The sequence below is a fragment of the Phalacrocorax aristotelis genome, chromosome 21, assembly GCF_949628215.1.
Source record: "Phalacrocorax aristotelis chromosome 21, bGulAri2.1, whole genome shotgun sequence".
In the NCBI taxonomy this organism is placed as follows: Eukaryota; Metazoa; Chordata; class Aves; order Suliformes; family Phalacrocoracidae; genus Phalacrocorax; species Phalacrocorax aristotelis.
Window position 1 is genome coordinate 2292734 of NC_134296.1, and position 20560 is coordinate 2313293.

Sequence of the window (20560 nt, forward strand, 5' to 3'; positions counted from 1 at the left end):
AGGTGGTGCAGCAGGTCAGTCATAAACTGCTTCCTCCTGCATTATGGGGGGTTTCTTCTGCTCTCCACCCCTGCCTTCCTGCTCAGGGGAGTTGAATAGCCTGGGGATAACTGGTCTGACTATTAAAGACTGAGACAAAGATGACATTTAGTACCTCAGCCTCCTCCTCATCCTCGGTGGCAATGTTCCCCTCCACATCCAATAGATGATGGAGATTCTCCTGGGCTCTCTTTCTCTTGTTAATATATTTCTAAAAACATCTTTGGTTATCTCTTACAATAGCGGCCAGACTGAGCTCTAGCTGGGCTTTTGCCTTTCTAATTTTCTCTCTACGTGACCTAACAGGATCCCTGTACTCTTCTTGAGTTGCCCGCCCTTCTTCCAAAAATGGTGAAGTCTCCTTTTTTTTCCCTGAGTCCCAGCAAAAGCTCCATGATCAGCCAGGCCAGTTGTCTTCCCCGCCGGTTTGTCTTGTGGCACCCGGGGACAGCCTGCTCCTGCGCCTTTGAAACTTCCTTCTTGAAGAGTGCCTGGCCTTCCCAGACTCCTTTGTCCCTCAGGACTGCCTCCCAAAGGACTCTGTCAACCAGTGCCCTGAACAGGCCAAAGTCTGCCTTCGGGAAGTCCATGGCAGTGGTTTTGGTGATGGCTCTCCTTATTTCGCCAGGAATTGAGAACTCTATCATTTCATGGTCGCTAAGCCCAAGATGGCCTCTGACCACCACATCTCCCACCAGTCCTTCTCTGTTTGTAAGCAGCAGGTCGAGGAAGGCACCTCCCCTGGAAGGGTCCCTCACCAGCTGCCTCAGAAAGGTCTCTTCCACACACTCCAGGAACGTCCTGGATTGCCTCCTCTCTGCTGCATTGTATTTCCAGCAGATATCTAGTAAATTGAAGCCCCCCATGAGAACAATGGCTTGTCTACAAGGCCGCTTGTGGAATGCTTCATCCACCTCTTCACCCTGGTTGGGCGCTCAATACCAGACCCCCAGTAGGATATTTGCCTTGTCAAGCACAGGAAGGAACCCAATTAAAAAGATGACAGATGCCAGCAGGCTTTCAGAGCAGCAGTCATCTTCCCGGAAGTAACAAGCACTTGCATTGGCCTTCTCCCCCCTCATCAAGGGTTCGGTAACTGCCCGTCATTCTGGTCATCCTTGCAAATCATTAGGTTCACTGAAGAGCTAAAATGTCAAGTAACATCAGCATCTCCAGGAGCTCAGTGCAGGCTTGGCACAGCGGGAGGGTACAACCAGCCTCTCCGATTGGTCCAACAGTCCTCGCAGCTTTTGTATTTACTATAGAAGCAGAAGGCAATGCTACCCTGCTGCCAGCAGGTGCTTCCCTGACAGGTCCTGCAGGTCACCAGCAGCATTGGAAGATGCTGCCAGGAGCAGTGTTTGGCCTCATCCTGGTGCACATTGGTCCCGTGCTGCTTCTGTGCTACATCCACAAATGCTTTCAAGGTGAAGGAGTTTCGCTGCACTGGATTGTTGCTGGAGTTGTCTTGCAGCCAGGTTTCCAAAGAGGACAGATGGATGCCAATTGTGATAACAGATTGCTCTAGAGACCTTACATTTTTCATGTCAGAAATAATTTTTATTCTTTTAAAACCAAAAATAGTACTTCCAGTGATTAAAATCCCACTCCAACCCCCCGACATTTACCAAAACCCCACCCATAAAGATAACTGACTAATCCAGCCTTGTGAAACTTCACAATGAGACAGTTCAACTGAAGGGTAAATTTTAACATGTGGTAGGTGACAGAAATAATATCTACCCTACAGTTCTAGTGGAACTAGCCAAGAAGGAGAGTTATGGTGAAGGAAGTTATACATTGGCCCTAACTCAGTGAGACATTTTGCAACGTCACCCTTAAAATGTGTAAAAAAAGTCCCCTTTAAGTCATAGGAACTACTCACAACGGTCTGCATTCTGCTGCGCCTCCCCAAACTGGGGATTGCAAGCAAACTGTGAACTTAAAAACCGTATCTGAAAATCCCTAAACCTCTGTCTCTACAAGACAGACAAATCAAGCGTTTAACGCTAATGTGTGATCACATTAATGTGCATATATTCGTCAACTGACATTCATCTGGCATGTTGGAAAGACTAGTATTTATCACTTAAACTATTTATACAGATGCATGAACGTCAAGTGGATTTGAACAATACTACAGCATCGTTTCCTGTCAAACCCAGTCACCTCTAGAATTTACCTAACAGCTGCAGCAAAGGACTTGTAAGCCACTCACAGATAGAAAATTTCATTCAAAATCATTGCACTAGCAAACGCATTGAAGATACAACACTTTTCTTGGAGGTCAGTTCACACCAAGAGGCACTATCTGCAGGGAAACGCAGTGAGTGCAGTTCGTCCGGTTCAGCTGACCTCTGGCTCTCCCCTTTTGCCATGTTTTGGTTCCCAGTGGGGGACCCCTGACACAACCTCGGTTTTTTCTGTCGTCCTGGCCACTTTTCCTTTTGATACGTTTTCTTCGGAGTGGTCACGCTTTACCTTCATTTCCATTGGGTCATCTGTATCATCTACGGCAAGAAAGAAAGAAGAATTAAAGCTTGTAAGTCCTTCTCCAACTTCAGTGCAACAGCCCTCAATGACGGCAGCAGGTGAGGTTACAAAGCATGCCAGAAAACGCTTCTATTCACAGGCAACGAGAACAATGATGGGCGTAGGGGACTCTGGTTCTCAGATTTTGGCTTTCCGTATCTCCCAAGAGCAATCACAACGACATTTACTCCCCTATACCAAAGGGTTTGTAGAAGAACTCTCAGCATACATTGATTCTATCTGGTATGTAACGATGTGCAACCTCCTGGATGCATTAGTATGCACAGGATTGGGAACAATTAATTCCTTCTGACCATAGCAGTTGAGGTGGGAACACTTAAGACTCCCCAGAGCTGCTGCACGTAGGATTTCTGTAATATATACGGAGGCTGCTATGGCATACACTGTTCAATACAAAAGCATTGCTTCACTTTCCTTCCTGCAGAGATTCCTCTGAGGCTACAAGCTCATCACAGGCCCCAGGATGCCAATTTTAAGAGCACAGGTGCCATGTAAGTGGAACACCTCTGTGATTGGAAATACCTAATTAATTCAGAGTAGCCCAAAGTTTGAGTGTTCCAGCCTTACCTGATAACTAGCAGTTTGTTACACATGTGCTTAACCTGTTTTAGAAAACAAGGTCAAAAGGTAAATTTCTTAGAGCAACTCAGCTCTCAAGGTCATTTTGCTAATCAGTGATCAGTGGGAATTTCAAGTAATTCCTGCTACAGGGCAGGGTAGATCATGCTAAAAAGGACAAACAACGATGCTCTGGTTCGCAAGAGGCATGGGCAGAGCCGCAGAGATTTCTCCACCTTGGAGATATACCCCGCAAACCTGGGGCTGGGCAGCCTGCTTGTGCAGACCTACAGAAGGTAGAGAAGGTCTGCTTGTGGGAAGGCATCCCTCCAGCAGGCACGAGCAAGCTCCCATCCTGCAAGAGCACCCAGAAGGGAAGGGAACACTGCTCAACCTCTGGCTTCCCATTTCAACAGTACCTAGAAGAGCAGCACATGGTGTGGGTAACCAAGAGGAAAGGCGTCCTGGAAATCAACGCAGAGCCAACCCCCAAAGCTGGTGACAGTCTCTGCATCGCAGTCACTGAGCATCCAGTGCTGCAGCATCTCTTACCTCTCGTGAGCTGGGCTGTTCTGTACTGTTCCTCTCTGACCTGTTTCATCAGCTGCAGGTTGTGATCACTGGCTTCCTTGTGGTTCACCATTGGGAAGGGGTAGTCTTGACCTAGTGCAACAGAGACAGCAGCCCTTACAGAACTAATCAAGGATGTTTCACTGGATTTGCACCAGGGCAAGCGCTTGCAGCTTTTCTTAAAATAAATGACATCTAAGACAGACCATGTGACCCACTCTTCAGAAGTGCCTACTTCCATCGAAGAGTAAGAGCTCCCATTTAGGCATAAGCTTATAAGAGACTTCAAAGATGCATTACAGCAAGTGTAAAAGCACAAGATGTTCAGATACAGATACTATTTAAAGACAGCCCAGAATCCAAGACAGATAAATGCAAAGACACACAGTGATCCAATAGTTTTAGGACATGAAGTTGAGGCAAAAATAAGTCCTCTGAAATCAGGCTCAAGTAAGAAACTTTAAAGGAGAATTGACAGAAGGTAGACTGCTGGACTAATCCATTTTCAGAAGATAAATGCATGACTTGTGTTGGAAATGTGATGCTTCCATCTCACACATGTAATTATTTTGGACAGTTAGCAGCATCAAAATCCTTAGCAAGGTATTCAAACATATTACCTATGATACACCCCGCTTGCTTCTGCTCCTCTTCAGATGCTGTCCAGGGCTCATAGATGTACTTGGAGGGAAAGTTCTTTAGTATAGGCAAGTATTTCCTACAAAACAGGAATAATATGGGGTTTTATAATCCTGCAGACAAATACACGTACATTTAAGAGAAGTGTAAACCAACCCATGCCACATTAATTCTTGATGCTTGTGCTGATACTACAATCCATGGCGAAGTTCTGATTCATCTTGCACAAAAGAACTGTTTTTATGTTCTGAAACCCTCCGTAGGGTGATATCTTCCAAAAGTTAATTTTACAGCAAAGAATAAATGGGTTGATTTAAACATTACTTCAGTTTTTACTTCACCAAAAAGGTTTTTGTTTTTAACATTTTCAGTGACATTTCATCCTAAATCTTAATAAATTAAAAAAAAATTCAAAAAAACTAAAAAATTTGTACATAAAAGTTATTTTCCGCCCCCCTCACACTGTAAGGTATATCAGCATGGGCTTCCCCTTGACAAGACGCAGAGCTAGACAGGATGTGAGGAAGAGGTGTCAGGAAATGGAGTTGTTTGCTCAGACATCAACACAGCCTGCTCCTATCGCAGTCAGCTGTAAAATCGCCCACTGCTTATGAGAAAGCCCATTGTTACCTTACCTAGAGATAAGGAAACCAAGACTTTGAAGCAAAGAGGACGCACTCAGAGTGGGAAATAAAACTTACGTGTCTGAAATGAATCAGACCGCCTACAAAGCCAAGAAACACAGTACAGACTGGAGCGGAGGAGCTGTGGGAAGTTTTACTCAAGTCCTTTAGAAAGAGGAGTCAGCCTCGTGATCACACACAGTGCTGGAGCCGCCAGGTGCTCACAGATCAATACAATGCCCTGCTCAGTCATCACCTGTGCAACCATGGGTATGTCTCTTTGCTTCTACGTGCCTCAGTTTCCTTACGTGTTAAATAAAATTGTTGCTATGATCCCCGTTTCACAGCGGTATGCGTTTCAAACAAACCGAGTTCATCAGCTCCTGCTGTAAGGGGAGCCAGGGAAGCGCCAACGGAGCAGACGGTGCCATGCTGTGCATCGCCCTACCGGATGTACTGGCCCTCGGGGTCCGTGCGCTTCCCAAAGCGGACAGGGCAGAAGATCCGTGTGTACTGGTGGAAGAACGCGCTGGCCGACAGCCACATCCAGTTCCCTGCATTGATGCTGTAGTCAGCATCTAAAAGCAGCTCCTCAAACACCTGCACTTCAGGGACAGGAAGAGAAAGAGAAACACCCCTGACATGGCTGCCATTGCTAGCAGAAAAAACACCCAAAAACCCAAACAGGCTGGGAGGTGAAGCTTGGCACTGTGCTGGTGTGGGCTACTTTTCTCACAGGGCACAGAGGGAAGGCCCTCCAGCAAGACAGTTTGCCAGAAGGAAGCTAGAGCAGTGAAAGAGCAACCCAAAGCCCAAAGGTCTGGCTTTGAGGCCTGCTGCAGACTGAGCAGGTCTCCAGTATTGTCATCATTCAAAATCATCAGGCTTTGGGGACGGGAACGACCTCTCATCACTGCACCCAGCACAGCAGGGCTCAGACGCGAGTGAGAGACCATGAGGTTTCATAAACCATCAGATTTCTGGTGAGGCTCGGTAACGAAGCACCACTCTACGTACCACCTCCCACTGCCAGGCTCGCATTTTGTTCAAGGTCAGCCAGAACAAAGAAAATAAAAAAACAGAAGTGAACCTTCATGCCCTCTTCCCAGCTGATCCAAAGGTCCCCCCGCGTCAAGAAGCAGGCAACAGCGTGCCGAGCAAGGTGATGGATCCAACCTTCCTGGCGCAGCTGGGTCATAATTGCGTCGATCCACGGGAACCCCGTCTGTGCCTGCAGCAGAAAAGAAATATCAGCCCTCCTGCAAAGCTTCCTTACACTTCTTTCCTACACAGTGCTGTAAGCCCCGTCTCAGACAGCCAGCAGGGAACAATCCCAGGGCAACAGAAAAACTCTAAACTGAAATGTAGCAGTTGTGGCAATGCATCTTGTTACCGTTTTCCATTTGTGGAGCCTCTCTGCATCCTCATACCAACTGATCTGAAGGCAGATGGGGTTCCCAGCCATTTTGGTGAAGTTTGGTGTTGCTGATGCCACCGTATAGAAGAATTCCCTCCACAGAAGCTGCCCTTGGAGCGACACAGGGGGCAGAGAGTGATGCTTGGCCTGCAAAAGACACATGAGGTGAAAGCTTCTGTTCATATATACCATTGCAGCCTCACTCATTTTGTAACTGTCAGGCCCATAAAAGATTAATCTAACAACGCTACCGGCTACATGGCACTTTATCATGAAAGCCCAATATCAAAGACCTGAAGAAATGCTGTATGCCCAAAAGGAAAGCTGAACTCTGTTAGACCTCAGTGTTACATCAAACATTCTCCATCTATCTTCCAAAATGGTATCACACTGGGATTTCTTAAACCAAACATGCATTTATTAACATATTAACTGCTCGGCCAGCTGAATTCAGGTGGCTCAACTGTGTCTCAAGAGATACTCTTAATGAGAAGATTTAGGGAGACCTTGGTTTTCTTGGGTTGGTTTCAACCATACTTTTTCTTAAGAATCAAACAAGTTTTCAGAAGTTGGTGTCGACTTATGCTACAGTTAAAACCTGTCTAAGATGAAAAGAGATGATTTCTGAAAACAAAACTGCTTGAACAGGCTAAACTGATGAAAAACTTCACTTAAACACCAGGCAGACATCCAGAATTCCTTGAATTTTAGGAGGGTTTTCCTGGGCTTCCCTACCGCTTCCAGGTCTCATTGATCCCTATTTATCATATTTCTAAAACGTAATTGGGAGAAGCTGCATACATTCACAGGTGCTCCACTCAACATATAAACCCCCATCACAGATTTCATAGCACTCTGTGAGAAGACATTAGCAAGGCAGCGTTTTTTGATACACTGGGTTTCTACCAAGATGATCTGAGCCTCACATACCAGACATGTGAGAGTGCTGGATTTGCTTAACTATGACCGATTATTTTCTTACCTGAGCATAAATGTTTGACAACCTATAAAAAAAGGTGCGAACTGACAGGCAGCCCACACTGAAATACGGGCTCAGGCCTGTGGTGCTTGGAAGCAGCGAATTTGGGATTGTTCTCGGTTTAGTAAAACTTGCCACCCAGCCCTAAAACAAAAACAGAAATCCAGGTTCAGGCAGTACAAGGCGACACATGGCCAGCTAATGAAACAGGGAAAACCTCTTGGCAATTGACTTCCACATCACAGAGACCTGTTCAATATCATGTCTGGAAAATGCTCCCACCACCCATCCTGCCTCAAATGCCACCATCAAGGAGAATGACATCTTGAGACCAGGCTGCCATCCTCCTCCGAGATCTCCAAACACATAGACCTCCTCCAAGCCCAACGTCAAGGCCACATCTCACCCGTGGGTGCTGTGAAGCTCTGCTCTCCCCAGAGAGCTGGGTGATTTTGTAACACAGAGAACAGCGCTCTCAGTCCAGCAGCACCACACTGAGATCTTTTCCCATTTTATGAAACCAGGAGTGGGTAAAGTATCTGCTTGGAAGCAGCCAGCACCAAGGAGGCTTGGCTGCCAAGAGGTGAGCCCCAGCGGGGAAGGACTCAGCTGGAGCTGGAATGGCTGAGTGGTTTCTTGAGGTCCAGACACAACCACACATAAAAGGAGCAAGGTGGACACTAACCTCAGCCCATCTAGAGCCACCATCATCACCCATGTAAAGTCAAGGCTGACCTGGTCAGTCAAGTGTTGCTCCAGGCGCTGTAGCCCTTCGGTCTCCCCTCCTCTCCAGGGGGAAGGACTCTCTGGTGGGATCTTCAAATCCACAGGGAGAGGCACCCTGTAACACTCAGCCAGGCCTGGGTCACGGGGCCTACATCTCCTGGAGTGAGAGGGAGGGCTGTGTCAGAGGGAACCGGAGCCAGGAGAGGGAGGAAGACCCCCGTCCATTGCACATGCCAAGATCTCCTCTGTTGCAGCACAGTGGAACAAAAGCACAGCCAGAAACGTCAGGCTGCACTCTCCCTGGGGAAGAAAAAACTTATCCTGGAATCTCTCCAGGAAATTCTAGTCTGAACTGAGGGAGGAGGTACAGACCCACCAAATTACAGCGCTCAAAGCAGTCGGCTGCAGCCCCCACAGCTCAGACACCCATCTCGCTTCCCATCTGCTACATAAGGCTCGGAGGTGCCCCCTCTCCAGCTTCCCCCAGCTGTCTTATCCATCCCTGGGAAGGAGCGAAGAGCATCCTCAGACTCTGAACATTATTACGGGGCATGGGCACTGCCTCCGAAGGCCTCTCCAGTTCCTGGGCCTCTGAGGAGAGGTCGCTCTGGGACAGGTTTCGTAGGGAAGGAGACAGATCAGTCCCCAAGGCCACCTCCCCAGCTGCATCTTCCCAGCCAGGGTGGGAGCTTCCCAAGCCCACACCTCCAAGCAGTCCCCCCACACCTCTTCTGCAGCCTCAGCTCCTGAGGCTTCCCCAAGGCCTCTGCCCCCTGTGAGGCAGGAAAAGCATCAGGGTATGGTTTTTTCCACGCCCTGCAATACATAGAGGAGATTCAAGGAAGTGTCAGTGGTATGCAGACTTCTCAAAAACCACGAATGAACTCAGATATCAGTAGAGATCTTTCTACTTACCTGGAAAAAACTGAGCTCAGCTCTGTTGCAGACACCTACAGAAGAAGGGGCCAGTGCAGCCCTCAGAGCACTGACATAACACAGGCCTGCTGGGAAGCATGTGAACCACTTATCTCTCATCATCATTAATTTTAAAAGTGCAAATAAACAGAGATAAAAAAAAGGGCAGGGGTGGGAAACAGTGCAAGAAAAAAATATAGTAACCAATATATCCCAATACTTACATGGGTCTTATCATCAGACTATCTGAGGCAACACTCAGGACCTAACAGGACTCCCCAAGATGGAAAGGTTACCAACCCAGAGCCGAGGTCACGCAGGAGGTGCCCAGCACAAGTCCCATGCAGTCCCATCCACAGTGGCCAGCTCTCTCCTACCCCAGTCCTACCTCTCTTTGGGTCACTGACCCCTCCTCATGCAGAAGAGCTCATGATGAGCTAAATGTAAGACTGCCCTGACTCTGAGCTTCTTCTCAAGTGCTGGGCAACATGAGCTCGGTCCCTCCTTCCCATACAGCAGATGGGAGGAGAGAAAGATTTAAAGCCAGAAGGGAACAGCATGACTATCCCACCGAACTTCCTACATAAAACAAACCACAGTGGTTCATCCAATTCCTGCCTTGAACCTTGCTTTGTGAGGAAGCTAGAGCATGCCTTTGAGAGACTGACCTGTAATTCCGTAATTCACCCCTCTCAAACTTTTACATACCTTAAAAGCCTGTCTCAATGTGCCTTGCAAAAGCTTAAGTCTTTGGACTGTGCCCCCTCTCATCTGCTCCCCTCTCGCAATAGCAGAATCACATCCCCTGTACATACAATCAATAACCCTCCGTGCGCAGAAGCAATACAAGGTAACATCAGAAACACCCCGCGGCCCTGGCTCTTCCTTTGGGCAGAGAAAAAGGACCTGCAATTTCCTGTTGTCTACGTGTTACTTACTGGAAGTCTTCAGCTGAAAGGTTTCGGACAGGCACCTCCGGGTCGCCGAGCAGAGACAGAATGTGAAGGAACCTCTTGTATGTTAATGGGGGAGTCCCACTGTTCAGGTCCAAAATCCTAAGTAAAACAAGATCACTTTTCACCACAATATAAACCAAGAAGGAAGCTGGAGCTGCCAGTGGATAGGAAGGTGACAGCACAGGCCAGAACAGCCTCAGTTCATGCAACCAAATGTGGAAATTACCAATTTTACAAGTAAAACTTCCCTGGGCGGATGTATATCCATCCTGAGAGCAGTGTCTCAGGGCTTGAGACAACAAACTTGGCACTAGGATGCCAGCCACGGCTTCAGCTGGGCAGCTCTGTACAGCCAGACATAGCCAGGATGGCAGAGTACAAGGTGCAAAACACACCTTGTGTTTGTGTCTGGTCACAAAAAAAAAAAAAAAACCACAGGTTCAGGGCAGTAAATAACTCTTCTATGTGAGCAACCACCTGTGCAAACAGACAGTTTGAATTCAAGATGGCAAGACACATACATCCATTCACCTACGTAAACTAGGGGCTTTCCAGAATGGAGGGTCAAGGCTGTTTTAGTTATTACTGATCAACTCGCTATTGTTGTTAATTTCAATATCTTCAGTCATTCAGCTCTGCATAACAGCTTGGATCCAAGTGCATCCAGACACCAGTGAAAGCTGATTAGAAAAATTTAAAAAAAAATCCGACACAAAAAATTATATAAAAGCCCTATTAAATGTGTTAAAGAATTTCTTCCACTCTGTTTAAAAGAGTAGCTAATGTAAGTCTTGAAGTGAATCAAACTGCCCAAAAGGAAAAAATTAACATGCTCTTCAGGCTCAAATCATAGCCCAACATCCTAACACCTCTGCAACCCACCAGAATCTCTTATTACTTCCAGCAGATCAACACAGGAAAAAGTCTCCAGCAAACAGTGCTACGTTCATCTCAGTCCAATTTTATCAAAAGAAACACATTAGGATTAGAACCACCAAGATACCTGGCCTTTGCCCCCTGATGCTCTAAAATAAACCTTCCTGGAGACACCTCACTGGTCTTGGGGGCAATCACGTACCGTTTGGTATCGTACAGACTGTGGCCCAGCAGGGAAAGCACCTCAAACCCCAGCTCTTCTCCAAGATGCTGTATGTTGGCCTCCATTTCCTTGTAAAACGGTTCCATCTCTGCATCCAGAGTCACTTGTGTGATATTCCATTTCTGGATATGATCCCTAAGAACCGACTCGTACTCTCCTTGAATGACCAGCAAGCAAGAGCCCAGCTGACACAAGTTTTTCTGGAGGTCGTCCAGGGACTGCAGCAGAAAATGCCACCGCAGGGCGCCTATCTGCATCGCAGACGTCATGAACTTTCTGTCCAGGATGTAGACAGGGTAGACGACCTCCGAGGACTCCAGCGCAGCCAGCAGCGTTGGGTTGTCATGAAGCCGAAGTCCCTTCCGGAAAAGATGAATGGTGCGATGCGGCATCCTGGCTCTTCTCCTCAGGTCTGCTAAAAGAGGAAGGGAACCATTGGCTTTGGGGTTACACAGTGCCTATTGAAGAACCAGCTCAATTAACAATTAGAAACAGAACCCCAAGCAGCCCTCAGCTCTTTTGACTGCAAATCTCTGCTTTTTTGATAAGGTTTCGTGAGAGAGAAAAGCAGAAACTGGACCAAACCGCTCTCCTCAGTGTCCTCAGCAAGGTCCCACCATTCAACAGCATTCACCTTGCTCCACAGAGAAAGGCTTCTTCCCCAAATGAGTCACTCAAGTCCTTAAACTAAATCCCTAAATTAAATTCTATCCCAATAGCACTCACCAGAACAAAGGAATCAAAACAGACAGAGCTGCCAGATCTCCACTGCAAAAACATTTTATAACCCCACAGATGTGGCCGTCAGCAAACCCGCCGTCAGTCAACAGCGAGAAGATGGTTCAGGGAGCTCTGCCTCCATTTGTACACAACAGGCTGCAGGGAGAACAGCTCTGCAGGAGCCCTCGTCTCACCAGAGACCCGATACAACCCTCGCTCTGGCAGTGACAAGCTTTTCTGTATTTCAGTAGGAGACATCAGAAAGACACAGCAGGTTTCCTCATTAACAAGACTGTTAAGGCTGCACGGTGAACCAAGGGAAAGCAAAGCACAGCCCAACCAACACCGGTACAAGAGCATTATGCCTCAGTTCATCAGTTTGCCGTAGTTTTTGTCCATCTTTCCTAGCCCCAGGAGACCTCATGGTGCTTCTCAGTGTCAGGAGCAGCCCTCCCCTCTCCATAGCAGAGCTGGGTGGTGTAACTGCACAAAACTACTCTTTTTCTAAGATGGGGCTAATGTAGGGATTAGCACACATTCATTCCCCTTTGAACTGCTTCAGCTGAATCTAGAAGACAGGCAGAAGGGCTGGTCTTGGCTCTCGGTCTGGGGTAGCTCAGGGCAGAGCCTGAGAAACTGCTTCACAACTAGTGGCTGCTCTGCTCACGGGGTGATGGACTCTGCAGAGGGCAGCACGCAGAAACGACGAGCTCAGGTGCCACCTTGTGTTTGTATCAAGCCCAGCAACGTCTCCCCAACTTGCTCTCTCTCACGTAGAAGCAGGGAAGCTCACACTCGCCTCCGAGGTGGGTCCACAACTGCTTCTCGTTCAAGCGTTACCACCCAGAGAAGAATTAAGAGATTATGGATTACCAAAGAACCAAACAGTAATCTCTAATCCAGTTCAGCTCTTCCACTCACACCCTCTCAAATGGCTGCAATGGGTGTCTCGGCCCCTTGTCCCTGCTCAACCCATTATCAACAGCTTTACCAGCCTCATAAACAATGATCTGACTTGCCCTGCTCCCAAAAACACGCATCAGCATCACCAAGACAAAGCCAGTTGCTCTCCCAGGCTGTGACACAGCACATCGCAAACACCCCGATAGGCAAACCCTGCAAACTTGCGGGCTCGCAAGTGCTGGGCAGCACCACGCACAGCCAAACACGGGGATTTGGGCACCGCGGGGTGCTCTGCCTTGTGCCCCAGTTTGGGCACCGCCCTGCCCACACGTCCTGGGAGAACAGGAGAGACAAGGTGACTCTCCTGCCGCTTGGGGAGCGCCCAGCTGGCACTTCTGGGTAACAAACCATGCAAAGGGTGCTGCATCCCATGGCAGGAGCACAGGACCAGCCTGCACCAGCTGGCCTCACTGAGGGGCTGCCCCAAGTTGGGGCTCCAAGGCCCTCCACAGCCTTTGGGGTCATCCCCAAGCCCTGCAGCCCCATGTAGTCTGCAGGGTCACCCCAAGTCCAGGGCCCTGCAGCCCATAAAACCTATAAACTCACCCCAAGCCCAGTGCCCCTTGGCCCCACACAGCCCATAAGCCTGCTCTGAGCCCAGCGTCCCATACAACCTATAGGGTAACACCAAACTTGGGGTCCCACCCAGCCGATAGGGCCACCCCAAACCTGGGGCCTTCCAGCCCCACACAGCCCATGGGGTGGCCCCAAGCCCAGGGTGTCCTGGGGTGGGGGGGGCATCCCATCCCTTCCAGTGGTGGCATTCCCTGCCAGTGGGATATGGCCATGGGGAGCGGGGCCACGCCAGGGCAGGGACTGGGAGGGACTGGGCACAGGGTGGAGGGACACCAGGGCAGGACCAGAGGGGCCTGGGTGGACTGCAGTGCCGAGGTTAGGAGCAGCTCTGGGAATCCCAGCGCAGGGGACTGGGGGAATTGGAGCTGGTGGGGAGCAGGGGTTCCAGGAAAGGGGGCTGAAGAGGTGTCAGGGCCGGGTGGAGAGCTGGGACCCACTTCTAGGCAGCAAGGAATAAGGGGGGGATCGCTGGTGCAGGCCTGGCAGCACTACGGGCGGCGTCGGAGAGGCTCAGCACCAAAGGACAGCTCCCTCGGACAGTCCTGCCCCGTCAGGAGGAAGGGGAAGATCCTCTGGGGCGATGGGGGAAAGGCAGAGCAGGCACTGTCCGTCAGTCGACTTGGTGTTAGGATTTAACCACCGTTACTCTCCTAACTCACCGTGAACTGGTGACTTGAGGCCGTTCACGCAGCAAGGCCGGGCAGACCCCCTACGACGTCTGTTCATCAAAAAAATCAAGCAGCACAGGCAGAAAATGCACCTCGCACCTGATACACCCCTGCACTCTGGGGGTACACCATGACACAAAGCAGGGAAAACCCCAAATCAGGCAAGTGGGCCTTACCCCGAGCCGTACCTGGCTGACGCTCCAGGGTCTTTACATGTTGCCCCAAAAAGAGGATGTGACACAACTGCTGATCACGGCTCTGCCACCGCCGAGCATTTCTCTCTGCGGGCAGAGGGATGCAGGGGTCATCAGAGCATCACCGGCCGGATCCAGCTGTGCCGCTCCTATTCCTACAAGCATTGAGAAATTAGTTACCCAGGTTTAAACACTCCTAAATACCATAAATATCAGCATCGAGGTGGATTCTGCATCAAAGACGATCTGAGCGACTTGAGGCTCTTGTGTAATACCCAGGCAAGGAGGAGGAGGATCGCATCCAGCTCGCCACCCTCTGGTGCGCCGGCTCCCAGCAAGACGGGGCACGTACGGACCAAGGCCCAGGAGCTGGAAGGAAAACCTTTAACAGTTTAATTCCCTCTGTGGGCACTCTTGATTGCCCGGTTAGGTCAAACTGTGGATGTTCTCCCTGGCCATAAGCCTGCCTGCTTAGAAGCGATAGTAATGCAATTACAAAGCTTTAAATACACACGTCAGGAGCTGGGAAGGCAGCCTTGCGGGAGCCCTCCGAGACCGCAGTTCGGGCTGTTGTTGCGGAATGATTGTTCCTTTACAATCGTTAATTGTAAATTCAGTTTACAACAGTTTTGGTTGCAATAAGAAAATTCGGTTTAACAACAATTCAGTTGTTTTAATGTTTCTTCTGATTTGAGAGGTTTGAGAATGATTCATTAAATCGGGATTTAAGAAGAAACCCCATTTTTTTGTGTTAACTTGGTTCCGTAATCCCCGTCTCCACATCGTGCCAGACCCGAGCCTGCTGCCGACCCAACACCTTTGTGCCGCCTCTCTTCTCCCAACGGTTCAGGAGATAAAGTGCCACGTAGAGCGTTGGATACAAAAAAAATGACATTTTAAGGCACACCAGGAAAAGAGCCCCCAGACCACCCCCCCGCTCTTCCCTGCAGCGCCCCGGGGACCCCAGCCCGTGCCTCCTCCGTGCCTCCCGGCGCCCACCGGCCAGCGCTTATCTCTTTGCCCGCGGGCCCGGTGACGCCCGGCACCTCCTGCAGCCCCGCGGCAGCACCGGCTCCCTTCCTCCACCGTCCCATCAGCCCCCGCGGCTCGACCCGCCAACATTATGCAAGCCACGCCCATACAGCGGGCGGGGCTTCACGAAATGGGCGTAGCTTGGTCATCCTCCCGCAGCGCTCATCCAATAGCAGCGCCTCTCCTCTTCAAATTCCGATTGCCGCCGAATGGGCGGGGCTGGGGAGATACCCAATTAGCGCTCGTCTGGCGGGACGCGGGGCGGGGCTGCCTGTCAGGCGTCTTCCCCTTCGTTGCTAGGCTCCGGGGGAGGATTCGCCCCCTGCCGCGCGCTTCCGCCGCGCGCTGAGGGTGTGTGAGGGGGACGGTAAACTATGGGTCGTGACGGGGGGGGGGGGTGATTAGGTGGGGGCGTAACTAATTAGGCCGCGGGGGTAATTAGGGCGCGGGAAGCAGCGAGGCTGGGTAGGAGGCGGTTCCTGGCGGGGTTGTGTGAGGCTGGGGGTTCTTGGGAGGGAGGGGGCCAGGCCAAGGGAGGCCGCTTCCTTGGGGCGGGGGGGCGATCCTCGGCCGTGTCAGGGGATAACCGGGTAGGGGGAGAGGGGCCCTGTCCGTGGAGGTATGAGGGGGGAGGTCCCTGTCTTGGGGGTGTCATGGGTATTGCTGTAGCAGGGAGTGTCTGTCCCTAAGGCCGCTTTGGGCTTTCCTGTTGCAGGAGGATGGGTGAGAGGGGCCCCTCTGGGGTGGGGAGACGGCCCCTCTTTGCTGTGGGGCTTGGAGGGAGGTGGCACTGCTGGGTACCAGAGCCTACAGCACCTCTGGGGGTAGGCGGCTCCAGCAGAGCTATGAAGGGATAGTATTTCACCCTAAAGGGACCCGGGTCATCCTAGGGCAGGTGTTACAGTCCCGTTAGGTGTCTGGAGCTTGGTCCTGGACTGGGAGGGGTTGTTACACTCAGCTGGGGATGGAGGAGTAGGGCTGATTTTAATGGTGGGGATTTGGATCTCTTCCTCCAGCTGGATGTGAGAGCCGCTCCAGGAACAGCCTCCTGAGACTCTGGCTATCGCATCAGGATAACAACTTGAAACCCAGCTTAATTCTTCTTAGCAGGAAAAAAGAATTCAATATTAAGTGCTGTTTTTGAAAAGCTAATTTTGCCAGCAATAAAATCTAGTCTTTTACAGCTTCAGCATAATGCAAAGAGCATCACGGCTGAAGAGGGAGCTCTCCCTCTTGACCACGGAGCCACCTCCAGGCATCACCTGCTGGCAGAATGAAAACCAGCTAGATGACCTACGAGCACGTATGTATTTCTCTGACGGGACTTTTCTATATGTAAGGGGTGTATTAGGGATCGCTGCTAGGTCTGGATTCGCTGGGTGGCAGGTACTTCATAGGCCGTGTGGAATTTAGGAAAACGCCTAGGGGTTTTTTTTGTTTTCCTTTAAATATAGCCTGGCCTATGCCTGGTCGTCTGCCTGCGGTTTGGATTGCCACGGGGTGGGACTGGTTTCGGATAAGCTGTCTTTTTTTTTTGTTCCTGGATCTGAGCAGCATTAGAGTTCTGTAAGTGTGGGACATGTGGAGGCCGTTGGACAAATCCAAGTGATTTTGAATGTAATGCTTATGTTTTAATCTTGGTTTTAAAGAAATTTTAGGAGGTGCAGACACACCGTATGAGAAAGGAATATTCAACCTGGAAATAGTTGTTCCTGAAAGGTAAGTAGGCAATGGTATCTAGTTTGGTAGCTGGTGTAGTGCTTCCTTCAAATATAAGTTAACTTATAACTTACTTAATATAAGTAAGGTATTTTATATAAGCGCTGCCATCTTGGTCTTTCCTTTGGCCTCCCAACAAAGAGTGGTTGATAGGTGACACTCTTTGTTTATGGAATGTAACTAATATTGTTTCCATTGGCTGACACACTTATTTCACATTGGGCATCCTACGATGTGCGAATCACTACCTAAAAGTGCTCTGAGGTATCTACCTTATCACACTGTCTTAAAGCTTTCTGGAAAGGAGTTCTTTCATGTGTAGAAAGTTCCCTGTCACGTTTGCTTCTTTGTGGAAAGCTACCCAGGGAAGTGCTAGTCAGACGCAGCTGAAAGCATCAAAGGCGAGCACTGCCTCCTCCAAAACTTTGTGGGGAAGGATGTCACTTAGTAAATGGCCAGGAGAAGGAAATAATGCCATTGCTCGGGTGATGAAGCAACTGGCGTAGAGATATAAAAATAATTTGTTTCTTAATGCTTATCCCTTAAAGGTACCCGTTTGAGCCCCCGAAGATTCGTTTCCTGACCCCTATCTACCATCCAAACATTGACTCTGCTGGAAGGATTTGCCTGGATGTTCTTAAATTACCCCCAAAGGTAAGACAGTGCTACCTGGGCGTGGGTAAGTGAGCCTGAGGAGGATAATGAGCTCCTTATCCTTTTCTTGTAAAAGCCATATTGAATGTCTGTTTACTACTGACTTATTTACACAGGAATAAAGTTTTTGAGTGGCATCTCCTTTGTTTAGCGGCTCAAACCTGACCTTCTTTGTTCCATATAAATTCCCAAGGTTTTAAGGATTGGAGTCAAAAGGCGTTAGGTGGCCCTGGGCAAACTGGTGGCCCTGGCACTGCTACAGCCTGCGGCTGTTGGTCAGGCTTCCTTGGAGAGGCCACAGTGTGCTGAGAAGGGATCTGGTGTTTTCTGCGGGGGTTTAAATGCTGAAGCCCTGAGGCAGCTTGTGGGCAGGTCGGGCTTAAATGCCACAAGCCCTGAGGGTTCTCTAAGGCAGCCTGTGGGCAGGTTTGTTTTAGATTAACTGCTTCTCTCACCCCATGTCCTTGAAGGGTGCGTGGAGGCCTTCCTTGAACATCTCCACTCTGCTGACCTCCATACAGCTGTTGATGGCAGAGCCCAACCCTGATGACCCTCTCATGGCAGACATAGTACGTGAGCTCCTCTTCCTCTCTCATGGCTGTGGGCGCAGACCGGGAAGGAACGGTGTGTTAGATTTAGGCTGTGCTTCCACTTCGCTCGCTCTGGAGTAACGTGCCAGCACGTTACAGTGCAGCGTGGCGTGATGTGGATCAGGCCTGGGGACACACCCACGTTCCCCTGAGCAGCTGGGGCACGCAGCGCCGGGTCTGTGCCAGCAGCGGAAAAGAGACGGTAAAGGTCTTGTCCTCCAGCCTGCCAGCACCAAATGGCAGCGTGCATTCTTCAAGCGAACTAAAGCAAGCAAAATAATTTTTATGCTTCATGCTGCGTACTTGTAGTGGTTTTGTTCTGGTTCTAGGAGTCCTAAAGCCAGACCTTAGTCCCAGCTTCTCAGTGTGATGTTTGTATTAAATCAAACCTGTCTTTGTCTTGCTCATTGCATGTAGTCCTCGGAGTACAAGTACAACAAGCAACTGTTCTTGCTAAATGCCAGAGAGTGGACTGAGAAATACGCGAGCCAGCAGAAGAGGGTGAGAAACATGCTCTGCTTTCTCAGCTGAATGTAGCTCTGCTTTGTGAGCAGTCCTCCTTGTCTCAATTTGCCTGTCACAGTCACTCTGTGCAGCTCTCTTTGGCAGCCTTCTTTCTTCCCTCCCCTTCTGTATTTTGGATGTCTATTTAATTTTATTACTCCTTAAGATCACTCGATTCGCTCCTCCCAAATAAATGTGTTAATTCACAAGTGATTGCAGTGCTTCTCGGTAAGAAGGAAGGATGAGTCAGACTGAAGCCTGATAAAGCCCCTGCCCAGGGATCCTCCAGCCCTGTGCCTCGGCTCTGCTCCTGCCAGGCTCCGTGTCCCACTGTTGCTGTGCCATATGCTCAGCTACACCCCTTCTCCACCTGTTTTTCCCTTCGCTGATGGGTCTCCCCAGTCCTCGGTGGAGCGCAGCCTTCCTGCCCTCACCCTCCCTCTTCTCCTGCCTCCATTCTGCGCCCTTGCTTATCTCACAGAGGCGTCACAGAAAAGTAAACCACACTTAAGTGGATCAAAGCCTGTTCCCAAAAATCAATTCTGTTTGGGCCTTCTCCCTTACCCGGGTGCCCTCCCTGCACCCAATTTGGACGGCATGCTTTCCCAGAGGGCTCGCTGCTCCAGCTCAGAACACATCCGCACGTTAACTGCGCGGGTCGTTAAAAGGGCTCAGGGTGAAGAGACCTTTACAGCAAGACACTCAGCCCCAGAGAGACCCGGCTCATGTGCGGGCATGGCACTTCCACACTCGGCCATCACCCTGCTCTCCTGGCGTTCCTAAAATTTCCGCATTCAGAGGGGGATAATTAAGGGTGACAGCATAAAAGCTGGAAGCGCGGTCGGCTCTGACCCTCACGGAGGGCAGGGCGCGCTAAGGCGTACATGTGCAGAGCTGGGAACACCCAGCGGTCGGTGCCAGGGGCTGGAGAACAATTATTCACAGCTGTTACTTTTATTTCTTGTGTTACTACAGGCTTCCAAGCCTCTAGAAGAGAAAATAAACCGAAGCGAAATGAGTACCACCAGTGAATCTACTGTGCAGAAGAGAAAAGGGAGTGCTACCAGCAAGAAGGAGAAGAAATCTCGCCTGGATTCCTAGGTGGTTTTCAGTCTTGTTGCAGCTCTCGCCTTTGCTTTTGCTGTCCTCTCTTTGCCTCAAACTTTAACCAATATGTGACTGCAGCGCAGGCTTTGTTGTTCTATTTCCTGGGGTTTTCTTCTGTGAAAAGTTATATAAATTAGATAAATAAGATATAATAAATAAATTAGATATAAAGCTTTAATTTATTTTCTCTTTTGTTGTGCGGAGTTTTTGAAATATTCTGAAGAAAAAGAAACTTGGAAGTATCAGTTCAGCTCCGCTTTCCAGCTTTCTCTCAGAGAAATGGGAACAACACCGAGGATTTCGGTTCCTATTTTACTGTCCCTGCCTCAGACCAGACTGAGAGCGGAAGCTGAGCAACAGACATGTCGGGACTAGTTTGTGGAAATCCTCGTCTAGTAAAGACTTACTTTCCTCGTAGCGTCAAGGCTTCTAAAGGATAAAGGGCAGCAGAGCTGGGGCAGGGTCTGGAGCACAAGTGTGCTGGGGGGCGGCTGAGGGAGCTGGGGGGGTTTAGCCTGGAGAAGAGGGGGCTGAGGGGAGCCCTTCTCGCTCTCTGCAGCTGCCTGAGAGGGGCTGGAGTGAGGGGGGGGTCGGTCTCTGCTCCCAGGTCACCAGTGACAGGACGGGAGGGAACGGCCTCAAGCTGCGTCAGGGGAGGTTTAGGTTGGGTGTGAGGGAAAATGTCTTCCCTGCCAGAGCGGTCAGGCCCTGGCACAGGCTGCCCAGGGAGGTGGGGGGGTCACCGTCCCTGGGAGGGTT

At 49.9% G+C, this 20560-nt stretch overlaps 2 protein-coding genes across 13 annotated transcripts; one reads left to right on the forward strand and one right to left on the reverse strand.

The window, feature by feature from the left end:
- Positions 1-1579: 1579 nt before the first annotated feature.
- LOC142067087 (cryptochrome-1-like) lies at positions 1580-15318 on the reverse strand. 9 transcript variants are annotated; one of them, XM_075115355.1, is made up of 13 exons: positions 15195-15299; positions 14190-14350; positions 13993-14051; positions 11054-11489; positions 9958-10074; positions 8114-8261; positions 7382-7522; positions 6376-6546; positions 6073-6213; positions 5431-5582; positions 4341-4438; positions 3703-3813; positions 1580-2549 (listed from the first exon to the last, which is right to left on the reverse strand). In XM_075115355.1, exons 4-13 carry the CDS (start codon positions 11464-11466, stop codon positions 2386-2388), a joined length of 1656 nt encoding a protein of 551 aa, XP_074971456.1. In that variant the 5' UTR covers positions 11467-11489; positions 13993-14051; positions 14190-14350; positions 15195-15299; the 3' UTR covers positions 1580-2385. The 9 variants fall into 9 exon arrangements, with proteins under 9 accessions (XP_074971456.1, XP_074971452.1, XP_074971455.1 ...); XM_075115351.1 differs by lacking the exon at positions 13993-14051 and having other exon boundaries at positions 15195-15318; XM_075115354.1 differs by lacking the exon at positions 13993-14051 and having other exon boundaries at positions 11054-11486; positions 15195-15309.
- A 165-nt stretch (positions 15319-15483) lies between these two features.
- On the forward strand, positions 15484-19979 carry UBE2T (ubiquitin conjugating enzyme E2 T). Of its 4 annotated transcripts, none has more exons than XM_075115917.1 (7): positions 15484-15578; positions 16412-16530; positions 16877-16946; positions 17495-17600; positions 18071-18169; positions 18608-18691; positions 19670-19979. In XM_075115917.1, the coding sequence occupies exons 2-7, from the start codon at positions 16422-16424 to the stop codon at positions 19793-19795; spliced, it is 594 nt and encodes a 197-aa protein (XP_074972018.1). In that variant the 5' UTR covers positions 15484-15578; positions 16412-16421; the 3' UTR covers positions 19796-19979. The 4 variants fall into 4 exon arrangements, with proteins under 4 accessions (XP_074972018.1, XP_074972015.1, XP_074972016.1 ...); XM_075115914.1 differs by having other exon boundaries at positions 15489-15578; positions 16244-16530; XM_075115915.1 differs by having other exon boundaries at positions 15499-15594; positions 16244-16530.
- Positions 19980-20560: the final 581 nt, after the last annotated feature.

Bases quoted from the DNA above. Each gene is read 5' to 3' on its own strand.
- LOC142067087 (XM_075115351.1), bottom strand. From the start codon at position 11,466: ATGCCGCATCGCACCATTCATCTTTTCCGGAAGGGACTTCGGCTTCAT. The intron at 4,439-5,430 runs GTAGGGCGATGC...CCTGTTTTGTAG, and splicing joins CCCGAGGGCCAGTACATCCG to GAAATACTTGCCTATACTAA. The intron at 2,550-3,702 runs GTAAGAGATGCT...TTCTTGCCGTAG, and splicing joins AACAGCCCAGCTCACGAGAG to ATGATACAGATGACCCAATG.
- UBE2T (XM_075115917.1), top strand. From the start codon at position 16,422: ATGCAAAGAGCATCACGGCTGAAGAGGGAGCTCTCCCTCTTGACCACG. The intron at 16,947-17,494 runs GTAAGTAGGCAA...TATCCCTTAAAG, and splicing joins GAAATAGTTGTTCCTGAAAG to GTACCCGTTTGAGCCCCCGA. The intron at 18,692-19,669 runs GTGAGAAACATG...GTGTTACTACAG, and splicing joins ACGCGAGCCAGCAGAAGAGG to GCTTCCAAGCCTCTAGAAGA.